The following is a 26,564-nucleotide window of genomic DNA, read 5'->3' on the forward strand; positions in this document are numbered from 1 at the left end:
TGATTATTATTGACAGAGAAGAATTTACGGTGCTGAGTCTGAGCTGGAGCTGACAAGATGCTGCTTAGCAAGAGTCATCTCTCATCCACTTCATATTTCTCTGAGCAAGGGAGGGAGCAGAAAGTTAAGAGACTGTTTTTAAAGCAGAGAAAAAAAAAAAGCTCAAAGAGGCCAGGTGGTTTGACATGAGGAGGGGATACGCAGGCTAGAATCCAGAATAATCTCTGGCTGATGACAAAGGGATCTGGCCTTTAGGGTTTAAGAGTGCAGTATGATCCTCACAATCCTCGGGGCTTGGGATGAGGCCTTTGGACCCAGCAGAAGTGTGAGGACCTCAGGGACCCAGGTCCCATGGGCTCTGGTTCTCCTCCTAGTCGTACACTGTGTCACACGTGGTGATGACATTTTGGGAAGACCTGGCTCCAGGAAGCACACTCCCAAAAGTGTGAGCCAACGAAGGCCAGAGGCAGGGGCCACAAGCGGTGATGCTCTCTGTGCTGTCACCTCGCTTCACTCCTTGTCCTGCTGCCAACTTGCTCTTCCACCACCCCTCCCGCACCTCCCCTTCCCACCTCTTGCTGGATGGCTCCAGGAACTGAGGAGGGGCTCTGAGGGCAGGTGGGACACAGGAGGACCATGAGCTGACTTCATCAAGACCTTAATTCAAGACACAGGCATAAGGGAAGTGGTAGGAACATAAGGTTCTTTATTGATTTGTTTGTTAAGCAGTTTCCCGGGAGGCAACTCAGGCATGTGGGTCAGGTGCCGAGACGCAAAGGCTCCTCAGCATTCTTTTGGGGGTTGAGTTCATCAGCCAGGGCCAGCAGGTCGGTCACCAGGGCATCCAGCAGCCCATAGACCTGGAACGATGGGGTGAACATTATAGGCAAAGGCTTGCTCTATGGAAAGCACCTGCACAGGGGAGCGTCCCCACCCTGAGCGACAGCTGAAGAGGGGAGAGAACTAAAGTTGTAGAGAGAAAACTAAAGTTTCTGTACAACTTTTGTTTTTGCAAGTAGTTTTGTTTTTTTAAACAGTCTGGGGTGGAATCCTGTACTGCCCCTTGGACATATGGGGACATAAGGTTAAAGGGGCGACTCCAGGGAGGCCCAGGGAGCAGTGCCCATTTAGTCCCTCCAGGTGGCCCAATTCTACCCTGGCCACCTGGAGACCAACCTTCCTTCCAGTGAGATCACAGATCCATGTACTGAAATGTCTCCAAATCTGTACCCTCTATTGAGGCTGTACCATATAAGCCTCAGTAAGTTGATTCTTAATTCCAAAGAGCTAAGTAAGAGTCTACTCCATGGGTCCTCAGAGCCCTATGATTTCTTTCTAGACCCCATGGACCTTCACAAATCTCAGTGATGTTATTAGAAGCAAATGGACATTTGGATTAAATGTGATCAAATGCACAATGGAATCCCAGTTACTCAGCTGTCCACACCAGAAGAAGACAAAGCATTGCCATTAGACTCCTTGACATATCTTACATGGCTTTGTGGATCTCCCTTCCAAAACCAACAACAGTGACAAAAAGAACAGAACACAACATCTAGGTGAATCCCTAAGGACCTACTGCTTAAGAACATGTTTTATGATAAGTTCTCTCCAGTGTTTCAAAACCCTTACAGCTGCTGGGGATTCCCTCTACGTGGTGCTCACCCAAGGAAGAGATCTCTCAAGACACACCAAAGACAGAGAAGAAGAGGGAGCAACAGAAGGGAAAGGCTTTTGCTCTGCGCCCCCAGCATCTATTTCCAAAGAGCAGCCAGAATGATCTAAAGCATGAATCGGACCATATTCCTTTATTCAAAACAGTGTATCCTCACAATGGCCTGCAAAGCCCCACATGACCTAAGAGTCCCTCTCTTGGTGGACTCTCTGCCCTCTCTGCCTCTTCTTGGCCTACTCCCTCTTCTACCCACGCCATTCTCCTACATATCCACATGGCCACTCCTCACTTCTCGTCAAGTCTTTGTTCAGTGTCACCTTCCAGTGAGGCCCACCTACCCCCACCTGGGCTGTCCCTATCCCCTAGCCCTGGCTGCTCTCTTTTTCCCATAGTGCTCATCACCTAACATACCACGTTTGTTACTTATTCATGAGGTCTGTCTTGAATACTAGAATGCCCTTCACAAGGGCAGCTTTGCTTCCATCACAGATGCAGTAGGCACTTATTGTTTGTGGGATAAACAGAGTGAGCCAGGGAGTGAGGGAGCAGAGGTCGGTATGTAGGGCAGGTGTGAGTGACGGGAGGGCTGAGTGCCAGGTTCTCTCCCTCACCTCAGTGTGCAGCCTGTGGGTATATTTCTCCATGACCAGGGGATCTATGGGTTCCTGAGATGGGATGATGCTGTCAGGGGCAGGCTCGTCCAAGGAAAGCCCATCCCGACTTAAAGATTTTGCCGGCTTCTTGTCATCCTTTGTTTTATGCTTCTTGCTGTTTAAACGGTCCTGCTTGGAGAGACACAGGCATGCCCAGGCTTCAGTAGCTCCTGAGGGAGGTCCAGGACCTTTTCAAGAGCAGCTCTGAGGGGAGCAGGGGCATCACGCTGGAGTGACCGCCCACCTTCCGCAGCCCCTCCTAGCCCTTCCCCAGCCCCAACCCCAGGCCCAGAACGTGTGCCACATGCCTCTTTCCCAGGTGACAGCTTGGCTCCTTTTTTATCTTCTTTGTCTCTGATTCCAAACTGCTTCTTTTCCTGGGATGCCCCTTTCCGGTCCTCCTTTCCCACTTTCCCAGAAGTCACCTTCACTTCTGTGACAGGAGGTGATTTTCGATCTAAGGGAAGTGAATGGAAGACAAATAGCCTGTGGCCTAGCTGACCCCACAGGCAGGAGCTGGGAGAGCAAAGGGCCATGGGACAGCTGTGTTCAAGCTGTTTGAGAGAATCCCCACCAACGGGAGCAAGGCCCTGGGTCAAGTGCATGACTGTAGGGCACGGGGGAGGGGCCCAGGCTCTAGTCCTGACTCCACCATTCTACCACGTACAGGATGGCAAGTCATCTCGCCTCTCTGGGACTCCACCTGTAAAACATGGGGGCTGCACTAAGGTGATTGTTAATGTTGCTTCTAGGTCCCAACTGCTGGCAGCAGATAAAAAGCAAGAGGCCTACGCCATGGACCAACCTCACAGAGGTTCCACCAGAAGCACACAAATGGCTAAGGCACCACTGCCGCCTGGGCAGAGGGATGGGAAAGACTACGCAGAGGTGCACAGTGTCTGACCTTGCTCTTCTGGCATGTCCAGGTAGATGGTCTCCTTCTCAGGCAGGCCCAGCAGAGCCCTCAGCCACAGGGAATGGCTTACCAGGCTGTCAATCAGATCTCGCCACAGCTGCAAACTAGACAGCAAGACATATTGGAAAAAAGCCATCACCACTCATTTGCCCTTGAATCTGTAGAGGCTTGGTCCTTCTCTTCTAAGACACTGATACCAGGAACTGCTATGGAAAAATGCCTCTGTCCAGCCAGCATCTTCACTGGCCCCTGTGCAATAGCTGGGATAGGGATCGGGCTTTCCTTGGTGGCAGCCAAGAAAAAGTGGCCTGGGGATAAAGGTTAGGTCAGTCTTGAATTAACTCCAGCTTGAAACCATTCCCACTCCAGCTTGGATCCATTCCCACTGGAGGGGCTAGACCTGCATAAGATTCGCAGGATGAAGCTCCTGGAAATGTGTTCTGAGAGCCTTGCAGAAGGCCCCCAAGCCTATCCAAGCAAGTTCTAAACAGGCGATGGGAAGGCTGGCAACGAACTGAGGCTTTTTGAGGAAGAGCCCCTCTTCTCACTGTCCTCTGCTATTTTACCTGGTCACTTATCTGCTCATCGAGAAGAAACAAGGAAAGAAGAGGGGAGAACATCAAGGTGCTTACTCTGATATGACTCCTTCCCAGAGGGTGGCCGGCACAGGGAAATAAGCTGTAAGGGATGCTGTGGCAGCTGCCAGAGCATAAAGGGTCTGCAGAGTTTTTCAGCAACCTGACCTCAAAGAGAGCTCAGCCCCCTTAAGTCCTGGGACTACCTGCCCAGAACCCCTGGCCAGATGCCGCAAGGGGAAGGCATGGAAGCAGTTTTCCTGGTGGGGGTACCTACCACATCTGGTACAGGAAGTCAGGGTGCAATGGCCGCGGTTCCTGGCACAGCTCCAGGGCTGCTCTGTTGAGCCTGATTAGGGCGTCTTCTCTCTGGTTCACCTCAGGGAGTGCCATCACTGCCTAGCAGGTCAGAGGTACCATGGGCAACCAAGGATACCAAGGGTTCCCGCATCTTCTACTAACAGGTGTGGGGTAGTGAGGGCAGGGGGCCAGGAGGGGATGCAGCCATGGAGAGTCTGCCTGGGTGCCTTCTGTGGGAGTCTGTGCCCTCCCTTGGAAATCTGTACCCCATGAACCCCTTTCCAAGAGTCAGAGAAGGATCTCCTCTTGCACCACAGTGGCCAAGGCACCCAAGATAAAGAGATGACCGAGAGATTGCTTTATCTGGGTCCTCAGAAGGTTGTTTCTCTGCCCATGGGGATGGAAGGGGCTGCAGAAACATGGGCACCTGGCTGTGCCAGGGCTGGGAGGCACCTTTCTGAAGTCTTCCAGGCAGAGATTCCACTCTGGCAGGGGAAGGCCATCCAGTTCCCAGGGGCTCCTGATGCTCTCCAGATCCGGGCTCCCCTCCACCAGGATCTCCTCCATGATGCTCTTCCGCTGAGAATGCCTGACCCCTAGCCCAGTCTTCTGGGACCCAACATGATCCTGGGAGTCCTTGAGGGCCTCAGTCTCCTGCCGGGGCAGTTGAGGGTCTAACGTTGGGCTCTTAAGGTGTGCAGAAGACTCGATCTTCATTGAGGTCTCCTCCGAGTAGGCTGACGGGGTTGCAGCAGCCTGGGCCCTGGGGCTGAGGTGCCCCTCCTCGCCGGGCCTGGCCTCCTCAGCCTCGAGGGGCAGCATCATGTACTGGCGCCACAGACTGTGCAGATGTTGCACCACCTGGTGCTGGTAATGCAGCTGCAGCAGAGGCAGGGGGAGGCTTGTTGGGGCGGGGGGAGGCTGCGACATGAGGCACCCGGAGCCTGTGCCAGCCTGCTCTAGCTTCCGGTTCCCTGGAGGAGCGCTGATGGAGGAGGCAGGAGGAAGCTGGCAGGAGCTGCTGGGCTCACAGGGCTCCCCACTTCCCTTTCAACCCGAGCACCTCCAACTTAAGGCTCCTTATACGTTTGGGCTTCCGAGGAAGATTGAGTTTGAATGAGAAGATTTTGAAGCTCTGTTATCACCTAGCATTCACTTATAGTAGCTAAGTTATCTTGGGCAAATTACTTAACCTCCCTGGGCCTCAGTTTCTTCCATGTAAAATGAAGATAGAAAAAGTACCCAGCTCATAGGACTGCTGTGGAGAAACAGAGTTACTCAGGTTTCTCAGAATAGATCCTGGCACACAAAGGGTTTGCTACGACTTTCTCCCAGGGCAAGCACAAACATGGGCAGGGGCCAGCGCTGGGCCTGTACCTGAGGATTCCTATGGTGGAACACGTCCTCCTCAGTGACAGAGGCATCCACAGGTGACTGTGTGCCCTCGGGGGTCAGGATCCCCCTCAGAAGCTCCCGCAGCATGTTCTCCACGATGGTGACTGCTTCATGGGAGGCCAGCTTGCTCTGGGCAAAGGGACATGGCATAAGCAGCAGCTCAGGCTTTCAAAACCCATGTTGCATCCTCAGGGGAGGCAGAGCCCCAGAACTGTCTGCCTTCCTGTCGACAGAGTTCTTGCCATTGTCTGTCTGTCTGTCTGTCTGTCTCACACACACATGCACACACACACACACGTACTCTCCTGTTAACAGACTCAAACCCCCCGGTTCTCCCCAAAGATCCTTGTTCCCTGAAAGAGGCTGAAAGGATCCAGAGGAAGGGACAGACCCAGAAAAGTTGTTCCTTCACGGGGCCAAGAGGCCACACAGTCAGCATTTCCCCCAGACAAGGAGGAAGGGCAAGGCTCAGGGACCACCTTGTTGAGAGCATGACTTAGCCACATGGTCATTGTTCTAGAAAATAGTGGAGGGGCATCTCGTCAGAGAGGCTGGCCTGATAGTCAGCAGTAAAGCAGACGTTACATTTGTCAAAATCACCTTTGTTCACGAGGGGTTGAGCCCAGCTGAAGTAGCTGGCTTGTGTTTGGGGGCCACAGTGAATTAAAAAACAGCACATCTTTCTGCAGAATCCAGATGGCCAGTGTGCAAGCCTGATGGGCCAGCACACTCCCACTTCCCCCCTCACACTCCCTCCTGGTGCCTGGCTTACTAGTTAGCGTTCTGTCTGGTTTTGTCTGGTTTTGAAGTCTTGCAAGTTAAATGCACCTCCACTGGATAGTACCAGACAACAGTGTCTACACTTACGCAAGTACTTCCCCTCAGTGTGCATTTTAAGGGCCAGTCTCATTTCTTTCTAATGAAGTAGGGCCATGCACAGTAGAGCTCAAAGCTGCCCCTTCTCTTGCCTGCTCACCTATGTTTTACATCACAAACCCCCGAGCAGTGGTTTTGTTTTTTAAGAGTATCTGTTTTTTAAAAGTTCACCTCTAGGGCTGGAAGTAACAAGATCCCTGCAGGCAGTGCCAGGAAGAACACTATGTTAACCTACGGAGTGTCCACAGGGGCTAAGATCTGGCGTCCCTTACCTCTAATAACTTCCTCTCATCCCGAAAAATGTCCTGGGCCAAGGAGACTGCATGGAGGTTGACCTGCAGGAGAGCACCTCCTAATAGGGTAGGGTGGGTTCCAAATTCCCAACACTCCCTGAAGATCCCAGCATTCAAAGATTTGAAGAAAAAGGTAAAGTTTTTAGTTTTTCCAGGCAGAATTACACCTGAGAGGGACAGAGACAGGTTTTTCACCAGATGGGAACTGCTGAGCTCCAGGCCGGTGTGTAGAAAGTTAACTAAGCCTTGGTTAGGGTGACCGACTGTCCCGGCTTGTGAAGAACTGAGGGCGTTCTTGGGATGTGGGTCTCTAGCCTCAGGCCTGCGTATATGGGCAACTGTTTCTGCCCCTGGTGGCTCACTCGCGCGTTCTCAGGTGCTCTACCATTCTCCCAGCTGATGGGAACAGGAGATGGCACACTTCATGGAAGACATGGGATGGACAGGTGGGAAGAGGGGCTCACGCTTGCAGGGCCTGGGCATGAGCGAGACTTGGGCTGTAGGAGGGCTGAGTGGGCAGCTTCCCCCAGGTACCTTCCCGATTGTTGAAGTAAAACCTCTGCATCCTATTCCTCTTCAGGTCTTGGAAAGAGTCCCACTGTGACCGCCGCCGCCAGTCGTACCAAACGGCCACTGTGCCATTATTGACCACAGTCAGTTCTGAAGATGTTTTCTCCCCTTCTAGAGTTTCAAAGGTCAAGTGGACAGCAATTCCAACATGCCTCTGGGGAGAGAGGAGGTCTGAGAGATATCCTGGCCTAGGGTGAACAACTCAGCCCGGTTTGTCAGGACTTTCCTGGGTTTGGCACTGGAAGTCTCCTGCCCTGAGCTTCCAGGGCCTGGCCACTCTCAAACACATAGGCATCATACACCAAAAGTGGCTGTCTCTGCCATCAACAGTAAGAAGAGGAGATAAAACAGATTTTATACCTGATGAACATCTCTACTCCTCAACATCTGAAGAATAGTTTAAGTGGGCCTTAGGAAATATTACTATGAACTACACTGTGGAGGTGATGGAATTCCAGATGAGCTATTTCAAATCCTAAAAGATGCTGCTGCTAAAATGCTGTACTTGATATGCCAACAAATTTGGAAAAATTCATCAGTGGCCATGGGACTGGAAAATGTGTTTTTATTCCAATCCCAAAGAAAGGCAATGCTGAAGAATGTTCAAACTAGTGTACAACTGCACTCATTTCACATGCTAGCAAGGTAATGCTCAAAATCCTTCAAGCTAGGCTTCAGCAGTATGAGAATTTTCAAATGTACAAGTTGGGTTTAGAAAAGGCAGAGGAACCACAGATCAAATTGCTAACATTCTTGGGATCACAGAGAAAGTAAGGGAATTCCAGAAAAACATCTACTTCTGCCTCTTTGACTATGCAAAAGCCTTTGTGTGGATCACAACAAACTATGGAAAATTCTTAAAGAGATGGGAATATCAGACCACCTTACCTGTCTCCTGAGAAACCTGTATGCAGGTGAAGAAGCAACATTTAGAAATGAACATGGAACAATAGTGCATGTTAAGTCACGTTAGTTGTGTACAACTCTGTGGGACCTGATGGACTGTAGTTTGCTAGATTCCTCTGTCCCTGGATTTTCCAGGCAAGAATACTGGAGTGGGTTGCCATTTCCTTCTCCAGAGTATCTTCCCAACCCAGGGGTTGAACCCAGGTCTCTTATGTCTCCTGCATTGGCAGGTGGGTTCTTTACCACTAGTGCCACCTGGGAAGTCCAGACTGGTTCCAAATTGTGAAAAGAGTATGGTAAGGCTATATATTGTCACCCTGCTTATTTAACTTCTATGCGGAGTACACCATGTGAAATGCTGGGCTGGATGACTCACAAGCTGGAATCAAGATTCCTGGGAGAAATATCAACAACCTCAGATATGCAGATACCACTCTAATGGCAGAAACAGAAGAGGAACTGAAGAGTCTCTTGATGAGGGTGAAAGAGGAGAGTGAAAAAGCTGGCTCAAAACTCAGCATTCAAAAAACTTTGAGATCATGGCATCTGTTTCCATCACTTCATGGCAAATAGAAGGGGGAAAAGTGGAAACTGACAAATTTTATTTTCTTGGGCTTCAAAATCACTGTGGACAGTGACTGCAGCCATGAAATTAAGACACTTGCTCCTTGGAAGAAAAGCTATGATAAAACTAGACAGTGTATTAAAAAGCAGAGACATCACTTTGCTGACAAAGATCTGTCTAGTCAAATCTATGGTTTTTACAGTATTGTTTTTACAGTAGTCATGTATGGATGTGAGAGTTGGACCATAAAGAAGGTTGAGCATCAAAGAATTGATGCTTTCAAACTGTGGTGCTGGAGAAGATTCTTGAGAGTCCCTTGGACTACAAGGGCATCCAACCAGTCAATCCTGAAGGAAATCAACCCTGAAATTCATTAGAAGGACTGATGTTGAAGCTGAAGCTCCAATACTTTGGCCACTTGATGCAAAGAGCTGACTCATTGGAAAAGACCCTGAGGCTGGGAAAGACTGAAGGTGAAGGAGAAGGGGCCGGTAAAGGATGAGACAGTTAGATAGCATCACAGACTCAATGGACATGAATCTGAGCAAACTCCTGGAGATAGTGAAGGGCAGGGAAGCCTGGAGTGCTGCAGTCCATGGGGTCACACACAACTTAGGGACTAAACAATAAACAATGACAAAGCCATTCCTGTTTGAGAAGGTTTGCTGATTTACATGCTTGGGGACTAGGTACAAACTGGGTGGCTTGTGACATTCTCTTTTCAGACGTGTGACTTTATTCTGGCTCAAGTTAATGTTGCTGTTAACATTTTCAAACATATGCTGAAGGCGAGATCAGATAAAAATGCAAATAGGAGAATATTCAGGCTCTTGTGACTGCCACAGTCACCTTGAGACTGCCTCACGAGGGAGGCCCTTCCAGCAGGTGAGGGTGAAGGCAGTTTTACCTTGTCCTCTGAATTACTGCCTCGGATCCAGCAGGCTGGCTTCCCACAGAACAGCAGAGAAGGGCCAAGAACAGGCATAGGAACCACATCAGGGTAATTGGCCAATAAGTCTCTGTAAGACAATCCAATGATGCATTTTTCCTAAGCCTGCCCCAGTCTTGCCACATGGAGCCCATGGGGATGGCTGCCAGAAAATGTGGAGATGTGCCCGCCTCTGCCCTCCAGTGGAGCATCATCAGCCCCACTGCTCCATTTCTGCAATGGGAGGTTCTTGGACATAAGAGGAGACTCTTCACGCAAAGGCACACAGCATTAGGGGAGTCTGGAGGGGCCCCATTTATGAGCAAAGGACTGTCTAGGAAAACCCCCTTAGGAGTTGGTTGCTGGAAGAGAGGAGATGGCGGTAGTTGCAGTAAGCACAGGTGTTCCTTCGAATGGGCTGGAGGAGGGGGTGATAGCCATGAGCAAGAGGCTGGGGTGGAGGCACTCAAGTTCCAGGAGGGAAGCCTGCCTTAGGATACTTGCAGGTGCTGGGGAAGCCACACTCTCCAACCGCTCTCCCTCAGGCCCAGGGCCCAACTCACAAGTGCACTGTGTCTTCAGAGGAGCTCTCCAAGCTCCTTTCAAACACTGAATAGTCTTCTACCATAACAGTGGAGAAAGGCCGCCCTTTGCCCACCACCTCCAGGCCATCAATATCCTCAGAGAGACGGAGAAAGGAAAGGTTATTTGACTGAAGACAGGCCCCATCCTGAGGGGCTTCAGACTAGGCACAGAGGCCTTACCAACCTGCTGGCTAAAATTCAGCTCTGCCATGACGCTCTGCAGCTCCTTTCGTCGGCAGGTCAGAAACAGACTCCGATCCCAGGTGTAGCGGTACCACGCATCCTTCTGGGCTGGCAACCCTAGAGCAGGGTCCAAGAACCCTAAGCACAGGCTGCTGCCATGCCCCCTCCCTACCCATGTTCAAGGGCTCTGAGAGTCCCCATCCCAGCACCGTTGCTGGGAGAGCTGAAAACACAGCTTCCTCCTCCAGGCCCCACACCTACTGCCCCAGCAGCCCTTCACAGGACTCCGGCAAAACCAGCTTCCAGACCATCAAATTTTTGGATTATAATAAAAATAACAATAGCAGCTACCTTTTATTGTGTTTAACAATGAGTCAGAACCTCTTAATACACACCATGTCTCATTTAACCCTCTCACAACCCCATGAGTGGGAAGCTGAGGACCAGAGAGGTTAAATAACTCACTGGTGTTCACAAACTCAACACAGCTGGGACCTGAACCCAGGTGGGGTGGCAGCCTTTAAAGCAGGGCTGACCATTAAAAATATGATGCAAACAACAAATGCAAGCCATGAATATGTAATCAAAATTTTCCAGACGCCACATTTAACCAGGTAAAAAGAAACAGTAATATATTAACCCAGTATATTAAAAATATTATCATTTCAACATGTAATCAATATGAAAATTATTAATAAAATCTATTTTTCCAAACTGATCTTCAAAACCCAGTGTGTAGTTTACACTCATGGCACATCTCAGCTCAGACCGGCCACATTCCGGGTGCTCAGCAGAGGAGGCTCAGAGCAGTTAAGGACAGTGACGCCCTAGAGCTGGGCCCCTCCCACCACTGCTCCCGTGGTCTTACTGGAGGGGACTGGACCACCACACCAGAACCCTGATCTCTTACCCCCAAGGCCAGTCTCCTTTACATCCCATTCCTCACCCATTTCTGCCTGGATGGACCAGGGCTTCTTGATCTGAGTGATTGGCTCCACGAGGCCATGCTGAGTTTTTGTCTTTGTCATTACCAGACCCGTCATTTCGTCTCCCACGTATTCCAGTCGACTCCAGAACCCACTGGCCAATTTGCAGCCCTGTCGATGGAGGACAGGTGAGTCAGACTATCTGAGCACATTTGAGGGAGGCGGGTGGGAGGCCTGGGAAGACAAGAGCTCTACAGGCTACAGTTGCTCCCTCTGGGGGATTCAGGCTGCCCTGAGAACAGAGAAGAAGCACAACTTTCGTATTTGCAGGCTGCCGTGTTATATGTTGACCTGGCCCCAGAGAGGGCAAGTTGGTCCAGGCACTGAGATACCAGAGCACATCATGATGCCCTGGGGCGACTGAAAGCTGGAGCCTCAGGTTTTAGGAGACAAAACCACGACAAAGACTATTCTAATAAAGTAGTACCTGTGATATCTTTCTCCTCAAACTAACGGTGACCACCACAGGCCAAATTATTTATCTGGCCAGTCCCTGAATGACAAGTAATAGAACCAGTAACAGAATTTAGTAAAGACCTTGAGGGTTTAACAAAGCTTTGTGCTGGATAGATTTTTTTTGTCCCCAGCTGTCCAGACCCCTCCCACAGGGTGCACTGTTCTTACCTTCCCATCAGACCGTGTTGCCCGCATTCGGTCAAGGAGCTCCCGTTCCTCCTGGATCTGTCTGTACGCCTCCCCTGTGTGCATCAGCAGCTCGCTGACTGGCTTCTTCAGCCGTTCTAAAGAGAACCAAGAATGCAATCCCACCGCCAAATCCAAACAAGTAGGGGCCTGAGCTCTCTGAACTGATTAGCTCCAGTCACTGGGCTGATTTCATGACCCACTAAGTACAGGAAGCAGTTGGGAGGACTCAGCATAAGCCTGAATCCAGGCTCTGTGGGTGAAGGGGGAGAAAAACACAGCAGCAGAGCCTCAGTGCTAGGTGAGGCCAAGCAGGCGTCCTGTCCACTCTGCTCACCACTGAGAGCTTCCTGCTGCTTCTTCCGAAGGGCTATGTTGCGCTGCCAGTTTTTCAGAAAGTTGTGCTGCCCAGGCGGGACCCAGGGAGGATGTGCCTTCTCTTCTTTTGGGGCTTCCTGCTTTGGCTCTTCTTCAGTTGAGATGAGGGTCATCAGACAGGGTGGGGTGTGTATCAGCTCAGCCAGCTGAAAAGAGCCATGTGAGTGTGGAGGGCCAGGGAAGGTGTGGCAGTGGGGCTGAGCAGACTTCTCCAGGCCTAAATCCCTGCTGTCCTCCCTTTCTGCCGAGCCCCTCCTCTCCAGGACCACAAGGCAGCAAGTGACAGAAAGCAAATCACAGAACCAGGGGTGCTGTCAGTCCCCTCCCACCCAGAACGGGAAGATTGTGGTCAATGTCCTTTCCTGTGTCTGTCCTCCTCCCAGCTGCGGTTGACACCCGCACCTGCTGCAAGGCGGCACCATTTTTATTGGACCCCAGGCCTTTTAACACCTGAGAGATTCTCTGCCTGGAACCAGGAAACTAAAGGAACTGAGAGAGAGAAGTGCTGCATGATGAGAAAGCTGGGAAGACAGACAGTCTCTCCGTGTGGCCCTGGGAGCTGTGGGGAGCCACCTTCCTTCACCATGTGGACGGAGGAGGGGAAATAAAGCTGGGGTGCAGACAGCGGTGGCGGAGGGGGTGGGCTCAGTCTGATGAGAGGCAGACATACGCTCGCCTTTGGGTTCCTCCAGGCTCTTGTCTCCTTATGGTGAATTCCTGACTTCTGCTGAAGCTAGCTTACATAGGCTTCACTATTTGGGGGGAAGGGTCACTTATCACCTCAAATTCTGTAACCCCAGTCCTGCTGGACTCTGCCAGGTGGTAAGACTCCAATGACCTCAGTGATTTCTCTCCCTCTGGCGGCTCTGTACAAACAAACCTGGGTGTTCCCTCGAGCAATTGCAATTCTCTTAAAGTCCTGGAGACTCCCCAGGATGTGGTGGGGCAGGATCTGGTCACTGCCATGGAAGATGTCACCTGGTCCTGGAAGCAAAAAGAAGAGGCAGGAAGGCAAGCTATAGCCAGCTGGTGCTCTGACAGGGCCCCACATTCTCTCCAGGATGACTCATGAACTTTGATGCCAGTGCACACCAGAGTAGTCCAGGGGCTTTGTGGCCGCATCTGGAGTAGCAGGATGTGCTACTAAGTGTGAGACCTTCCTCCTATGATCCTTGGGTTTGGGTTTACGGATGATAAATCTCTGGGTAATTACATGTTTATCTTCTGTTTCAATAAGGCGAGGAAGATGTTGCTAAAAAGAAATGAGACAGAGATTTCACATGAGATCAAAAGGAGGGAAAAAGCCACCCTTCTCCTCTATCCTAATTCTTGGTGGAATTCCTGAAGGCAGACAAATTTGTTTCTCTAGATCTGCCCACATGCTCTGTTGAGGAAATGCCTTTGTAACAGCTATGAGACTTATTAACATCCTGGGGAAAAAATAAAAACATCTCATGCCTCCAGATGGTTCAGGTGAGAAGTGGCTCACTTTCCCAGGAAAAGGAGGGGGTTATCCGTATCTGTAACTCATTTTCCCTTCTGTGAAATGCGGATGGCCTCACGCGCCTCTATGGGAAGCACATTACTTCATACCTTCATTTCTCTGTGGTTCTGTACGAGTCTTAGGAATGTTAATAGGACATAGTAAATTCCGTTGGATGCAAAAGTGAACCGATTCGTGTTTGATGGATTCTTCCATGGAATCAGACATTCCCTGAGTAGGGAGGCAGGGGACAGGCAATGGACATGGTTGATGTTCTAGGCCACGCAGGTGGCAAGGAGAGGCCCCTGCAGCAAAGGGTCCCTGGACTTCATCCTTACCTTCCTCAAGTCTTCCTTCTTAATGGCTAAGGCAAGAATGTCATCTCCTTGTAGCACATTGCTAACAGGTTCAGGTTCTTCCTGAATTGGGGGTGTGGGCTGTTCAGGTACCTTTGCCCGCTTCTTTTCTGAAGAGGAGCAGATAGTTCAAGTGTTTAAAAATAGATATTTTTATATTCCATGGTGGGGAGGGCGGCCAAAGCTGGACACCTGGATGGACAGCAGAGGCTGCCAAGGTGGCCCAGGCAGCACTTTGCTGGGGTGACGGGAGCGCTGCGGGGAGTGCTGCGGTGATGGGAGTGCTGGGTGACGGGAGTGCTGCGGTGACGGGAGTGCTGGGTGACGGGAGTTCTCTCTTGTAGGTCCACGCCCACCCCCCAAACGGTGGCTGAGGCTTTGTAGCTGAAACTGAGATCAGAAGTTCTTTCACTCTAGGCTGTGCTACTTATAGCTGGACAGCCTTGAGTACATTTGGTCTCAGTTTTCTTTTGTAAAAAGAGGAAACTTGAACTAAATAAGTGGCTCCCAAACGTTAGTTAAATGTCTGCCTCAGAATCTCTTGGGAAGTTTTACAAATACAGCTTCCTGGCTCCTGACTCCCTAGGTGACTCTGATGCAGTGCTCTGGGACAACTAGACATTTTCTCAGTCTCCTCCCCGCAGTGACGGTACTGTCCATTCTTCTGGGTGAAGGCACTAGGTTTCCTAAGACACGGATAAAAATTTGGATGCTCTGGGAAAAGCAGAACATTCACCACTGGCCATTCACATCACATTCTTCCATTTAATAAATACTGTTTAAACATCTTCTCCTGAGAAATCTGTATGCAGGTCAAGAAGCAACAGTTAGAACTGGACATGGAACAACAGACTGGTTCCAAATAGGGAAAGGAGTACATCAAGCCTGTATACTGTCACCCTGCTTATTTAACTTCTATGCAGAGTACATCATGTGAAATGCCAGGCTGAAGCACAAACTGGAATCAAGATTTCTGGGAGAAATATCAATAACCACAGATACGCACATGACACCACCCTTATGCCAGAAAGCGAAGAACTAAACAGCTTCTTGATGAAAGTGAAAGAGGAAAGTAAAAAAGTTGACTGAAAACTCAACATTCAGAAATCTAAGATCATGCATTCGGTCCCATCACTTCATGGCAAATAGATGGAGAAGCAATGGAAACAGTTTTATTTCTAGTTTTATTGGAAAGCCTCTTGGCTTTCTTTATTTTGGGGGGCTCCAAAATCACTGCAGATGTTGACTGCATCTGAGTGATTAAAAGACACTTGCTCCTTGGAAGAAAAGCTATGACCAACCTAGACAGCATATTAAAAAGCAGAGACATTGCTTTACCAACAAAGGTCCATCTAGTCAAAGCTATGGTTTTTCCAGTAGTCATGTATGGATGTGAGAGTTGGACTATAAAGAAAGCTGAGCGCCAAAGAATTGATGTTTTTAAACTGTGGTGCTGGAGAAGACTCTTGAGAGTACATTGGACTGCAAGGAGATCCAACCAGTCAATCCTAAAGGAAATCAGTCCTGAATATTCATTGGAAAGACTGATGCTGAAACTAAAGCTCCAATATTTTGGCCACCTGATGTGAAGAACCGACTCATTTGAAAAGACCCAGATGCTAGGAAAGTTTGAAGGCGGGAGGAGAAGGGGACAACAGGATGAGATGGTTACATGGCATCACCGACGCGATGGACATGAGTTTGAGTAGGCTCCGGGAGTTGGTGATGGACAGCGAGGCCTGGAGTGCTACAGTCCATGAGGTCGCAGAGTCAGACACGACTGAGTGACTGAACTGAACTGATACCGGCCACTGTGCTAGGCTTTGGGGATATAAGGCGAAGTCTTAAGCTTCAAAGAGCACATCCCTATGGGAGGCAAGACTGTGAAACAGACTCAACTAGGGTGACTGTGGGAGCACCTGGGGGCCTCAGTCCAGTGTGTGGAGTGGTCACGGAGGGCTTCCTAAGGAGGTAATTAACTGAGAGCTGAAGGATGATGAGAGGCAAGGGAAGGAAAGTGGAGGATAGGAATTCCCAAGAGCGCAGCATGACGAGGCCTAGGGGCGAGAAAGGATAGAGCGCACATCTGAAACTCAAAGCCTGCGTTTTCAAATAGCTAGAGGGCAGGGAGGCGGGAAGTAGGAGGCAGTACTGGGACAGAAAAGTAGCAGCCATATCACGAAGAACTTAGTGAGCCACGTGAAGGGCTTCAGTGTGTACCTTGTGGGCCACAGGATGGCAAGGAGTGGATTAGTGGGTGCAAGGATGAGCACAAGATCACTTAGGAGGCTACTGCAGAGGTGAAGTGATTAGGATACAGTTCATGGCCCAGGAAGAAAGTGGAGAGATCTGAACCTGTATCTCTCATGCGCCAGAGCGTAGGACTGAGGGTGCATGGCACAGAAGCAAGTTACTCCCCAGTGAGGACACACTCCCTGCCTTCCTTCTACAGAGGTGGCTTAACAGTTAAATGCATCTCTTTTTTCTGGCTGGTATCCTCTTGTGTGTTGCCCTCTGGTTCAGAAAGTTTTGAAATAAGACCCTACAATCAAGAGAAAAACCTAAAGCACTGCCTTTAAGGACTTTAAAACACAACTTGGTTTTGTCCATTGTTTCTCATGGTATTCTAATTTTTAAGAAGCAGTGTCATTAAAACATCAAGGTAGGTGTTTTGGTTACCATCATCAAACTACTTTTTAGAAAATGCCCACATACTCAGTGGCCATAAAAACCCAAGCCAGAATCAATTGAAATATATTAATAACTCTGAACTTTGCATATTGGCCAGAGTCCATCTCTGCAGCAACAGGGTCAGTAGAAACTCAGGAGCACCCACCAGCCAAGCCACATGGACCTGCACACACAGACACACAAGGGGCCCAGTGGCTTGGCCACAGGTTCTGGTCCCGCCCCCAGCAGATGTGGAGCTCCTTCCACCTGTGCAGAGGGAAGGCCTGGAGTGTGCCGTCTCTCCTTCACCTCTCCCTTCTACCCAAAGTACCAAAGGTGGTGATAGCCCAAGAGAATCAGTACCAGCTGAAGACCTGCTTTTATAGATATTTTGGTATTATTTATATTCTCCAGAAAATTTGCTTCCTCTATCACTCTGGCTGGTTCTACATCTTCTCAGGAGATTAAGCATCTCCAGATAGGTGTTTTTTTTTTTACTGTTCAGTTCAGTTCAGTCGCTCAGTCGTGTCAAACTCTTTGTAACCCCATGAACCACAGCATGCCAGGCCTCCCTGTCCATCACCAACTCCCAGAGTCCACCCAAACCCATGTCCATCGAGTCGGTGATGCCATCCAGCCATCTCATCCTCTGTCGTCCCCTTCTCCTCCTGCCCTCAATCTTTCCAAGCATCAGGATCTTTTCAAATGAGTCAGCTCTTCACATCAGGTGGCCAAAGTATTGGAGTTTCAGCTTCAACATCACTCTTTCCAATAAACACCCAGGACTGATCTCCTTTAGGATGGACTGGTTGGATCTCTTTGCAGTCCAAGGGACTCTCAAGAGTCTTCTGCAACACCACAGTTCAAAAGCATCAGTTCTTTGGCGCTCAGCTTTCTTTATAGTCCAACCCTCACATCCATACACTGGAAAAACCATAGGCTTGACTAGACGGACCTTTGTTGACAAAGTAATGTCTCTGCTTTTTAATATGCTGTCTAGATTGGTCATAACTTTCCTTCCAAGGAGTAAGCATTTTTTTTTTTACTGATGGTTATATAATTACCATGTACCGATTTACAAACTTTCAACATTGCTAAAGATTTCTGAAGTGGAGTGTATGCTGTGCTATTGCAGACAGTCAGGGAATGGTGTGTTCTAGTTAATATTCATAGAAATATGCATTTACATGTATACATTTTAAACTTCAATTCACCCTAGAGAATATGCATGTATAGCAAGTATCTTCTATGTACTACAAATTACAGAGAAGATGGTATTAAAAGGTGAAGATACGGCTCCTTCTCTTGAGAAACTGAAAGCACCAGCAGACACACACACATACCAGTCACAACATGAGAGCCTAAATTAGTGAGACAAACAATAGCTTCGGTTCCACAGCAAAGAAGGAACAGGTGGCTGTAGATGGTAAAGTTAGGACTCTAAGGAAAGTTTCGGAAGAGCAGCTACAGGGGTCAGAGGCAGCTTCACAGGTTAAGTTAGACCCTGAAGGTTCCGAAGCCTTTGCATAGGCAGAGCAGCAGAAGTATTTCGGGGGAGATCACGACCAGAGCAAAGGCGGAGGTGGGCTGAGCGTGGCATATGTGAGGCACGGTGACACAGAAGGCCTGCGGGTGACATTGGGGATGAAAGGGAAACCAAGGCAGCACCTCTGTAAACTAAGTCTGGAGCATCTGATCGTTCTCTGTCGGCAAGGAGGAGGTTTGGTTAACAAGAGCTAGTTGATTAGCACGGCACTTCAGAGGCTCATTCGACGAGGGTAGGCCAGAAGACAGGAGAGGCAGAGACAAGCTGGGGCAGACAGGCAGGAAGGGCAGTCCTGTGGGGGTCATGCCAGCACCTGAAACGCGGTTTCCACGGGGTTGAAGCATGTCTCCTACTGAACCTGTGGAGGCCCAGCTAGTTCCAGTTCCAGAAACCCAAGCTGAATGGGGGCTCCTGATAAGACACACAGTGGGCACTTCACCCATGTCCTGATAGCTGTGAGAGGATTAGAGACCAGCCCCCTTGTACAGGGAAGTCAGGTGACACCTCAGCTCAGCCAGCCCAGGAAGCGGGAAGCAAGGTTCTCAGGTGGGTAGGAGGTGCAAGGTTGGGAGAGGGGAAGGAGGGAGCTATGGAGGGAAAGAAACCTGGGCTCTTAGTCTTTCTGCTTCCTGTTTCATCTAAATGCTATTCTTTATTAGTGTTGATTCAGGTCTTTGGGAAATTCTGACCTCACAGTTGCACTGGAGGAACCGAGGGGCTATCCATACCAAGGCTGAGCTTTAATTGATGGTGGAGAGGCATCTGGGAGTCTGGGAGATTTTCCAGTTTCTTAGCAACAAGAGCAAGGAGAAACCTAGAAGTCAAAAGGGCTCAGGTTCCTAAACAGGTTTCGCTTGCCTTTTGCTATAATTCAGATTGTGGAGAAACATAACAAAAGATTACAGTTGGTGATTAACTTTATTATATTGGAAGGGGTAGGAGGGAGTATGGCCCAACTACATTAGAGGCTTTTCCTCAGGTATTTAGAAGGGAAAAGTTACCTTACATGCTTTTTTTCTTTCCTCACCTTAATGCATATTCTTAAATCAAGGTCTGGCCACAGGACTGGAAAAGTCAGTTTTCATTCCAATCCCAAAGAAAGGCAATGCCAAAGAATGCTCAAACTACCGCACAATTGCACTCTACTGCAATTTACCGCTAGTAAAGTAATGCTCAAAATTCTCCAAGCCAGGCTTCAGCAGTATGTGAACCGTGAACTTTCAGATGTTCAAGCTGGTTTTAGAAAAGGCAGAGGAACCAGAGATCAAATTGCCAACATCTGCTGGATCATGGAAAAAGCAAGAGAGTTCCAGAAAAACATCTATTTCTGCTTTATTGACTATGCCAAAGCCTTTGACTGTGTGGATCACAATAAACTGTGGAAAATTCTGAAAGAGATGGGAATACTAGACCACCTGACCTGCCTCTTGAGAAACCTATATGCAGGTCAGGAAGCAACAGTTAGAACTGGACATGGAACAGACTGGTTCCAAACAGGAAAAGGAGTATGTCAAGACTGTATATTGTCACCCTGCTTATTTAACTTGTATGCAGAGTACATCATGAGAAGTGCTGGGCTGGAAGAAGCACAAGCTGGAATCAATATTGCTGGGAGAAATACCAATAACCTCAGACATGCAGATGACACCACCCTTATGGCAGAAAGTGAAGAGGAACTAAAAAGCCTCCTGATGAAAGTGAACGAGGAGCGTGAAAAAGCTGGCTCAAAGCTCAACATTCAGAAAACTAAGATCATGGCATCTGGTCCTATCACTTCATGGGAAATAGATGGGGAAACAGTGGAAAGTGTCAGACTTTATTTTGGGGGGCTCCAAAATCACTGCAGATGGTGATTGCAGTCATGAAATTAAAAGACGCTTACTCCTTGGAAGAAAAGTTATGACCAACCTAGATAGCATATTCGAAAGCAGAGACATTACTTTGCCAACAAAGGTCCTTCTAGTCAAGGCTATGGTTTTTCCAGTGGTCATGTATGGATATGAAAGTTGGACTGTGAAGAAAGCTGAGCACCAAAGAATTGATGCTTTTGAACTGTGGTGTTGGAGAAGACTCTTGAGAGTCCTTTGGACTGCAAGGAGATCCAACCAGTCCATCCTAAAGGAGATTAGTCCTGGGTGTTCTTTGGAAGGACTGATGCTAAAGCTGAAACTCCAATACTTTGGCCACCTCATGCGAAGAGTTGACTCATTGGAAAAGACTCTGATGCTGGGAGGGATAGGGGGCAGGAGGAGAAGGGGACAACAGAGGATGAGATGGCTGGATGGCATCACCAACTCAATGGACGTGAGTTTGGGTGAACTCCGGGAGTTGGTGATGGACAAGGAGGCCTGGCGTGCTCAATTCATGGGGTCCCACGCAGAGTCGGACACGACTGAGCGACTGAATTGAACTGAAATCAAGGTCTATTTTTTAAAATTATGATTCTGACTTAATTTTTTTTATTGAAATATTGTTGATTTACAATGTGGTGTTAGTTTCAGGTGTACAACATAGTGTTCAGTTATATGCACACACACCCCCATATATATAATCTATTTTTTTCAGATTCTTTTCCCTTATAACATACTATAAAATATTGAGTATAGTTCCTTGGGATATACAGTAGGCTCAAACGCTGTTCAACAAACAAAATTTCCTCTTACTAAAAATAAATATGCAGTGAATAAAATCTGTCCTTGATTTGTTTACAGTAGAAAGTTCAAATCTGATATGATCTCCAGAAACTAGGTAAGCAGGAGGCAGTAACTAGGAAAGCCCTTGACTGCCCTTGGGAAAGAAGACCAGTTATTTTTCTCTTTCTCTCCTGTTAAAACGTGCTATTATGAAAGAGCATCTCAGTGTAGCCTAGAGTGGACTTCTATACTATAAAAAAGCATTAAAGAAAGCCATTCTTTTCAGGCCTCCCAGAGAATCCTACTGACTCCAGGCCTGCCCCCTCTTCACACTGACCTTGTATATCATGATTTATGACTAGCAATTGTCAAGATAAAACTCATCTTTTTCAGAAAACTTGCCCCTCTAATTCTTACATGCAGAGTACATCGTGTGAAATGCTGGGCTAGATAAAGCTGGAATCAAGATTGTGAGGAGAAATATCAAGAACCTCAGATACGTAGATGATACCACCCTAATGGCAGAAAGTGAAGATGAACTAAAGAGCCTCTTGATGAAGGTGAAAGAGGGGAGTGAAAGAGCTGGCTTAAAACTCAACATTCAAAAAACTAAGATCATGGCATCTGGTCCCATCACTTCATGGCAAATAGATGGGGAAAAAATGGAAACAGTGACTGACTTGAAGACTTGAGAGTCCCTTGGACTGCAAGGAGATCAAATCAGTCAATCCTAAAGGAAACCAACCCTGAATATTCACTGGAAGGACTGATGCTGAAGCTGAAACTCCACTACTTTAGCCACCTGATGGAAAAAGCTGACTCACTGGAAAAGACCCTGATGCTGGGAAAGACTGAGAGGGCAGGAGGAAAAGGGGGCAACATAAGCTGAGATGCTTGGATGGCATCACCAACTCAATGGACATGAGTTTGAACAAACGCCAGGAGATAGTGAAGGATGGGAAGCCTGGAATGTTGCAGTCCATAGGGTCGCTAAGAGTCAGAAATGACTGAGCAACTGAACAACAAGGCCTGGGTCAGGTGCTCTGATCCCCCTTAATACCTATGGGCACTCATATTACAACCTTTATACTTGACTGGTTTCTCCACCTCGGTTTCCTGAGGACTGGGGTCCCGCAGTTACTACCAATAGTCTTGTTGCGCAGCACAGTGCCCACACCCAGCAGACCCTGGATAAATGCAAACAGCGAAAAAAGACTGAAGAGGAAGTGGGTTGTACATGGGAACATGTCCATGGCAGTCAGCCTGCTATCAAGGCACCCAGAGGTCCTCCCACTTGCAACCAGAGGAAGCACAGAGGCCAGGAAGCAGGGCATGTCCAGTGACGTCTTCAGGGTAAACAAGTGGTTGGTTTAGTCTCTAAGTCCGACTTGCAACCCCACAGACTGTAGCCTTCCAGGCTCCTCTGCCCATGGGATTTTCCAGGCAAGAATATTGCAGTGGGTTGCCATTTCCTTCTCCATAAACAAGCGGAACAGGTGTTTAAACATGTGGCTAGAAAGGTCACATGGTGGGAAAGGTGGTCAAAAACAAAACTGGCTAAGTTAAGCATTTCTTCTGGTTTCCAGTAAGGCTCTTAGGTGACACCTCCCAGAGAATCCCACGAAGGTTATTGGTTTCACCATCTTTAATAGGTTTCTTGCATTCTGTCCTGAGTTTCTTTTCCCAAGGACCCCATGTCCTGGCCCTTCTACTCTTAAACTCTTTCCTGGATCTTCTGCACCCCACCAAGGCAAAGGTCTCCACCTTCTACGTCCCAACCTAAGATACTGTTCTAAGTCTTCTACGTCTTCCTTCCCAAGGTCATCTCCCGGACAACTGATCCCTGAGACGTCTGTCAGTAGCCTGCTTCCTTTGTCCCCATCTTCAAGGCCCTGTGCCCTGTATCTCCCTTCCCTGAGGTTCTCTGCCTTGTACACCATCCCCAGGGCCCCATCAAAGGTATGGGGCACGCCGTCCCCGTACCCCCTTCCGGCATGATCGTTACCTCCATCCTGGGGTCACCCCCATCCTCCAGGCCCCGTGTCGTGAATCCCAAGAACCCTTGCCCCTGTAAGGGCTTTCCTGAGCTCCCAAGGCAGCCAGCGCCAACCTTTCACGCTCTCTGGGGCCTCCAAGAATCTGTTTGTAGGTATTCTAAGGCGGGAATCCTTCTTTAAAGACTTCATGGTGCCGCCCGGACGGCGGAGAGCGTGGCCCAGAGCCGCGGGGACCGGGAAAAATAAGGCTGTACGGCAGCCCCCGCGACCCTGCGGGCGCCCACCCGCCCGCCGGCAGCAGTCGGGGCGTCCATAGCAACCAGCGCCCCGCGCGAGGGCGCTCACCCACCGAACAGCTTGGGCGGAGACTGCTTGGAAGCCACCTTTTTCATGGTGCCGAACCTATACGCCCGCCGCCGGCCAGCTCCTTGCGTGCCCTCCCCGAGAACGCCCCCAACCAGGATCGTGACGTCACAGGCGACGCCGGCGAGCGCCGAGACGTCACTAGCCAGACGGGCGGGGCGGAGCCAGGCCGGGAGGGAGGGTGGGGAGGGGGCGGGGGAAGAAACGGAGGAGGCAATAAGTAACTACACCACGCCCCTCCCCGCCCTTTCCCGCTGCCCTTTCCCGCTGTCCTTTCCCGTTGCCCCTCCAGACGCCCACCGCCGCCTGCAGCCCGGCTCCCTCCGCGCTCCCGCTGTCTCTCGGCTCCGCCGCACTATCGCAGCCGGATCGATGACCCTTTCGCTCTGTGCTGAAAACCCCCGATGGCTTCCCATGGACTTCAGTAGTCCAGTGGCCCCTGCCTGTCTAACTTGCGCCTGGTGGCCTTCCCCACCCGCTGCTTACTAGACAAGTCAAGTTTTACGCAGATTGGAGGACTTGGGGCTTTCTCACACTGTTTCTGTGCCTGGAGATGCTGCCTTTGACCCACCCCTACTCCCAATTTAAAGTAGCCCTTTCTATTGTCTCAGTTTTATAAATGTACCCAGTATATATTTTTTCCCTAATGCATTCTGGAATTACTGTGTTTAAGTGGTTGGCCGCTGTCTGTAAGAATATAAACGCAGTGAGAGTGGGGCTGGCTTGTCCTTTGTCCCCATCCTAACTCAAAGTTTAGCAGATAGCAGTGGCTCATAAACTGTGGAATAATGAAGGGGCTCCAGAGCAAGACAGAACCGGATTCCAGTCTTAGCTCTTCTTGTTTATTAGCTGTGTGATCTTACGCCAGTCTCTTGACCTCTGTGAGCCATAGTTTTCTCAAGTAAGATGGTGGTCATAATATCTCCTATACAGGGTCACTGTAAGGATTAATTGACAGTATGCATTTAAACTGCCCTACACAGTACCCTCCATAAACTGTAGGGATGTCTCAGTCAACTCTCAAAATCATTCTGGGGTTGGGGGAGATGATCTCTGTACCCATTTTACAGATGGAAAAACTGAGATCCACCAAAGAAGAGAACATAAAATCACTGAACCAACCAGAAGCACAATTCAAACCTGGTTCTCCCAAGGCTAAGCCTCTTCGGACATTTCTGAGCTTTGCTCCAGTCTGCCCCAGCAGAGGAAGAGCTAGGAAGAATGCCAGTAGGTCTGGTCAATCCCTGGGCTCCCTATGTGTTCTTCATTACTGGGACTCTTCCAGGGGCATGACTTCTTCTCCATGCCCCTCTAGACCTTTCCCCTGCTTATGATTGACATGTCCTCCATGGGCAGCTCCTCCTCTCCGGTTCTCTGAGGCCTAGCCACCAGCCTTCTTCCAACCTCCAGGGAATCCCCAGTTCAGTTTACTTTGTGAACATTTACTAAATGTTTATGATACTCCCAGCTGGGGACTGTGTCATCTGGGTCTTCCAGGAAACAGACACAGATGGAGACAGGAGTGCAAGAGGTTTATTGTGGAGAGGGTAGGGGAGGAAGCAGGACCAGGCTGGGAGAGCCTCAGGCTGTGTTGCAGAGCTGACAAAGTCTTGGCCAACCCAGTGTGGACATCTGAGAAATGAATATTCATTCAGAGATTGTCGGCTAACTGCCTTCCTTGCAGGAGAACAGCAAGCTCTTTCTTGGAGGGAGATAGGACGAGCTCACATCCACGGGTACCACTGGAACTCTGAGATATGAAGGAAAGTACACAACTCTTGTTCTTAGGAGCTCAGGGTCCACAACACAAGCACTTGTGAAACTGATCCATGTGCTCAGCTTCTGGAAGGTCCTGGGACTTTGGGAAGTTACACAGTTTGTGGGTAGCCTGGCTGGGAGTGGAACAGAGGCCTGGGAGCTGTTCAGGGAGAGTAAAGTGTAGATTGAAGGAGAGGAGAAGAAGGGACATGGTCAGACAGGTACACAGCCTGGCAGGGCTCTGCCCCCAGCCCATGAGTGACACTGGGCAGGTGCCTCCCCGCTCTGTGTCTGCATATCACCATCCTCATCATAAAGTCATCAGGCAGATGTGAGCTGCTTAAACTTTAAAAACTCTGATCAAAGTTGGGAACCTTCTCTTCAAGAAATGTACATTTTATTTTTTAAAATTGTGGTAAAACACATGTATTAAAATTCACCATGTTAATGAACACAGTTCAGTGGCACTTAGTATATTCACAATATCGTGTGATCATCACCATTTTCTAGTTCCAGAACTTTTCCCTCATCCCCAAAGAAACTCTATCCAGTCACTTCCCATTCCTCCCCATTCCCCACCCACTGGCAACCACTAATTTACTTTCTGTCTTTTTTATTTGCCTATTCTAGATATTTCCTATTAATGGAATGGTACAATATTTGGCCTTTCCTGTCTGCCTATTTTTACTAGGCATAATGTTTTTAAAGTTCCATCAAAGTTGTGGCAATTCATTCCATCTTGTGGTTGGATAATATTTCATTGTATAGATATACCACATGTTGTTTATTCATTCATCTGCACACTTGGTTTTGCACATGATTTTTGCACTCAGTTCTAGAGATTCTCTAAAGTTCATTCACATGGCCCTGGTGTGGGGTGGACTGAGTTCAGGGTGCCTTAGAAACAGAGCTGGGTCATCTGAAAGTGGGTTTCCAACTCTAATGTATGTACTCATGGGCTAAGGATTAATCACAACTTGGGAAAGGCAGGATATAAAAGTTAGGAGAGCCTTCTTAGGGGAGTAGTGTTTGAGGCAGGCAGGTCAGGGGGCAGGCATTCCACGGGAAGACACAGCAGGACCCAATCCCGAGGGGATAAAGCGCTCTTCAGGGGACAGTGTCATTTTAGCCACTGCAGCCTTCTCCTAGCACGGCAACTCTGAGCAACCTCCTCAAGCCTGGGGAGGATGAGGTGGCTGGGTCGACAGAGAATATGACATCAATTGTCACCTCACAGCTGTTTATTTCCTTGAAGCCAGGTGCCAGACCTGTCCTCAGCTACTCTTTGCAGAGGCTAAACAGCCATCCTAAATAATAGTCTGTTTTCTCCACA

At 49.0% G+C, this 26,564-nt stretch overlaps 1 protein-coding gene across 2 annotated transcripts; it reads right to left on the minus strand.

Annotated features, from left to right (window-relative positions):
- Positions 1-742: 742 nt before the first annotated feature.
- Positions 743-23,305, minus strand: MYCBPAP (MYCBP associated protein). Of its 2 annotated transcripts, none has more exons than XM_068978642.1 (19): positions 23,224-23,305; positions 14,247-14,374; positions 13,518-13,677; positions 13,306-13,409; positions 12,385-12,571; positions 12,030-12,145; positions 11,366-11,516; positions 10,421-10,536; positions 10,216-10,331; positions 9,632-9,743; positions 7,218-7,407; positions 6,663-6,850; positions 5,497-5,643; positions 4,573-4,998; positions 4,097-4,218; positions 3,233-3,348; positions 2,637-2,785; positions 2,287-2,457; positions 743-860 (listed from the first exon to the last, which is right to left on the minus strand). In XM_068978642.1, the coding sequence occupies exons 1-19, from the start codon at positions 23,297-23,299 to the stop codon at positions 759-761; spliced, it is 2,877 nt and encodes a 958-aa protein (XP_068834743.1). In that variant the 5' UTR covers positions 23,300-23,305; the 3' UTR covers positions 743-758. The 2 variants fall into 2 exon arrangements, with proteins under 2 accessions (XP_068834743.1, XP_068834742.1); XM_068978641.1 differs by having other exon boundaries at positions 2,287-2,460; positions 13,306-13,451; positions 23,224-23,299.
- Between the last annotated feature and the right edge of the window lie 3,259 nt (positions 23,306-26,564).

Source organism: Capricornis sumatraensis, chromosome 8, assembly GCF_032405125.1.
Source record: "Capricornis sumatraensis isolate serow.1 chromosome 8, serow.2, whole genome shotgun sequence".
NCBI classification, from domain to species: domain Eukaryota; kingdom Metazoa; phylum Chordata; class Mammalia; order Artiodactyla; family Bovidae; genus Capricornis; species Capricornis sumatraensis.

Coding starts and splice junctions, on each gene's coding strand:
- MYCBPAP (XM_068978641.1), bottom strand. CDS start 23,299: ATGAAGTCTTTAAAGAAGGATTCCCGCCTTAGAATACCTACAAACAGA. Junction 5,644..6,662: donor ATGAGAGGAAGTTATTAGAG/GTAAGGGACGCC, acceptor CCCTTTGCCCAG/AGCAAGCTGGCCTCCCATGA. Junction 4,999..5,496: donor TCCACCATAGGAATCCTCAG/GTACAGGCCCAG, acceptor CCTCTGCTGCAG/CTGCATTACCAGCACCAGGT.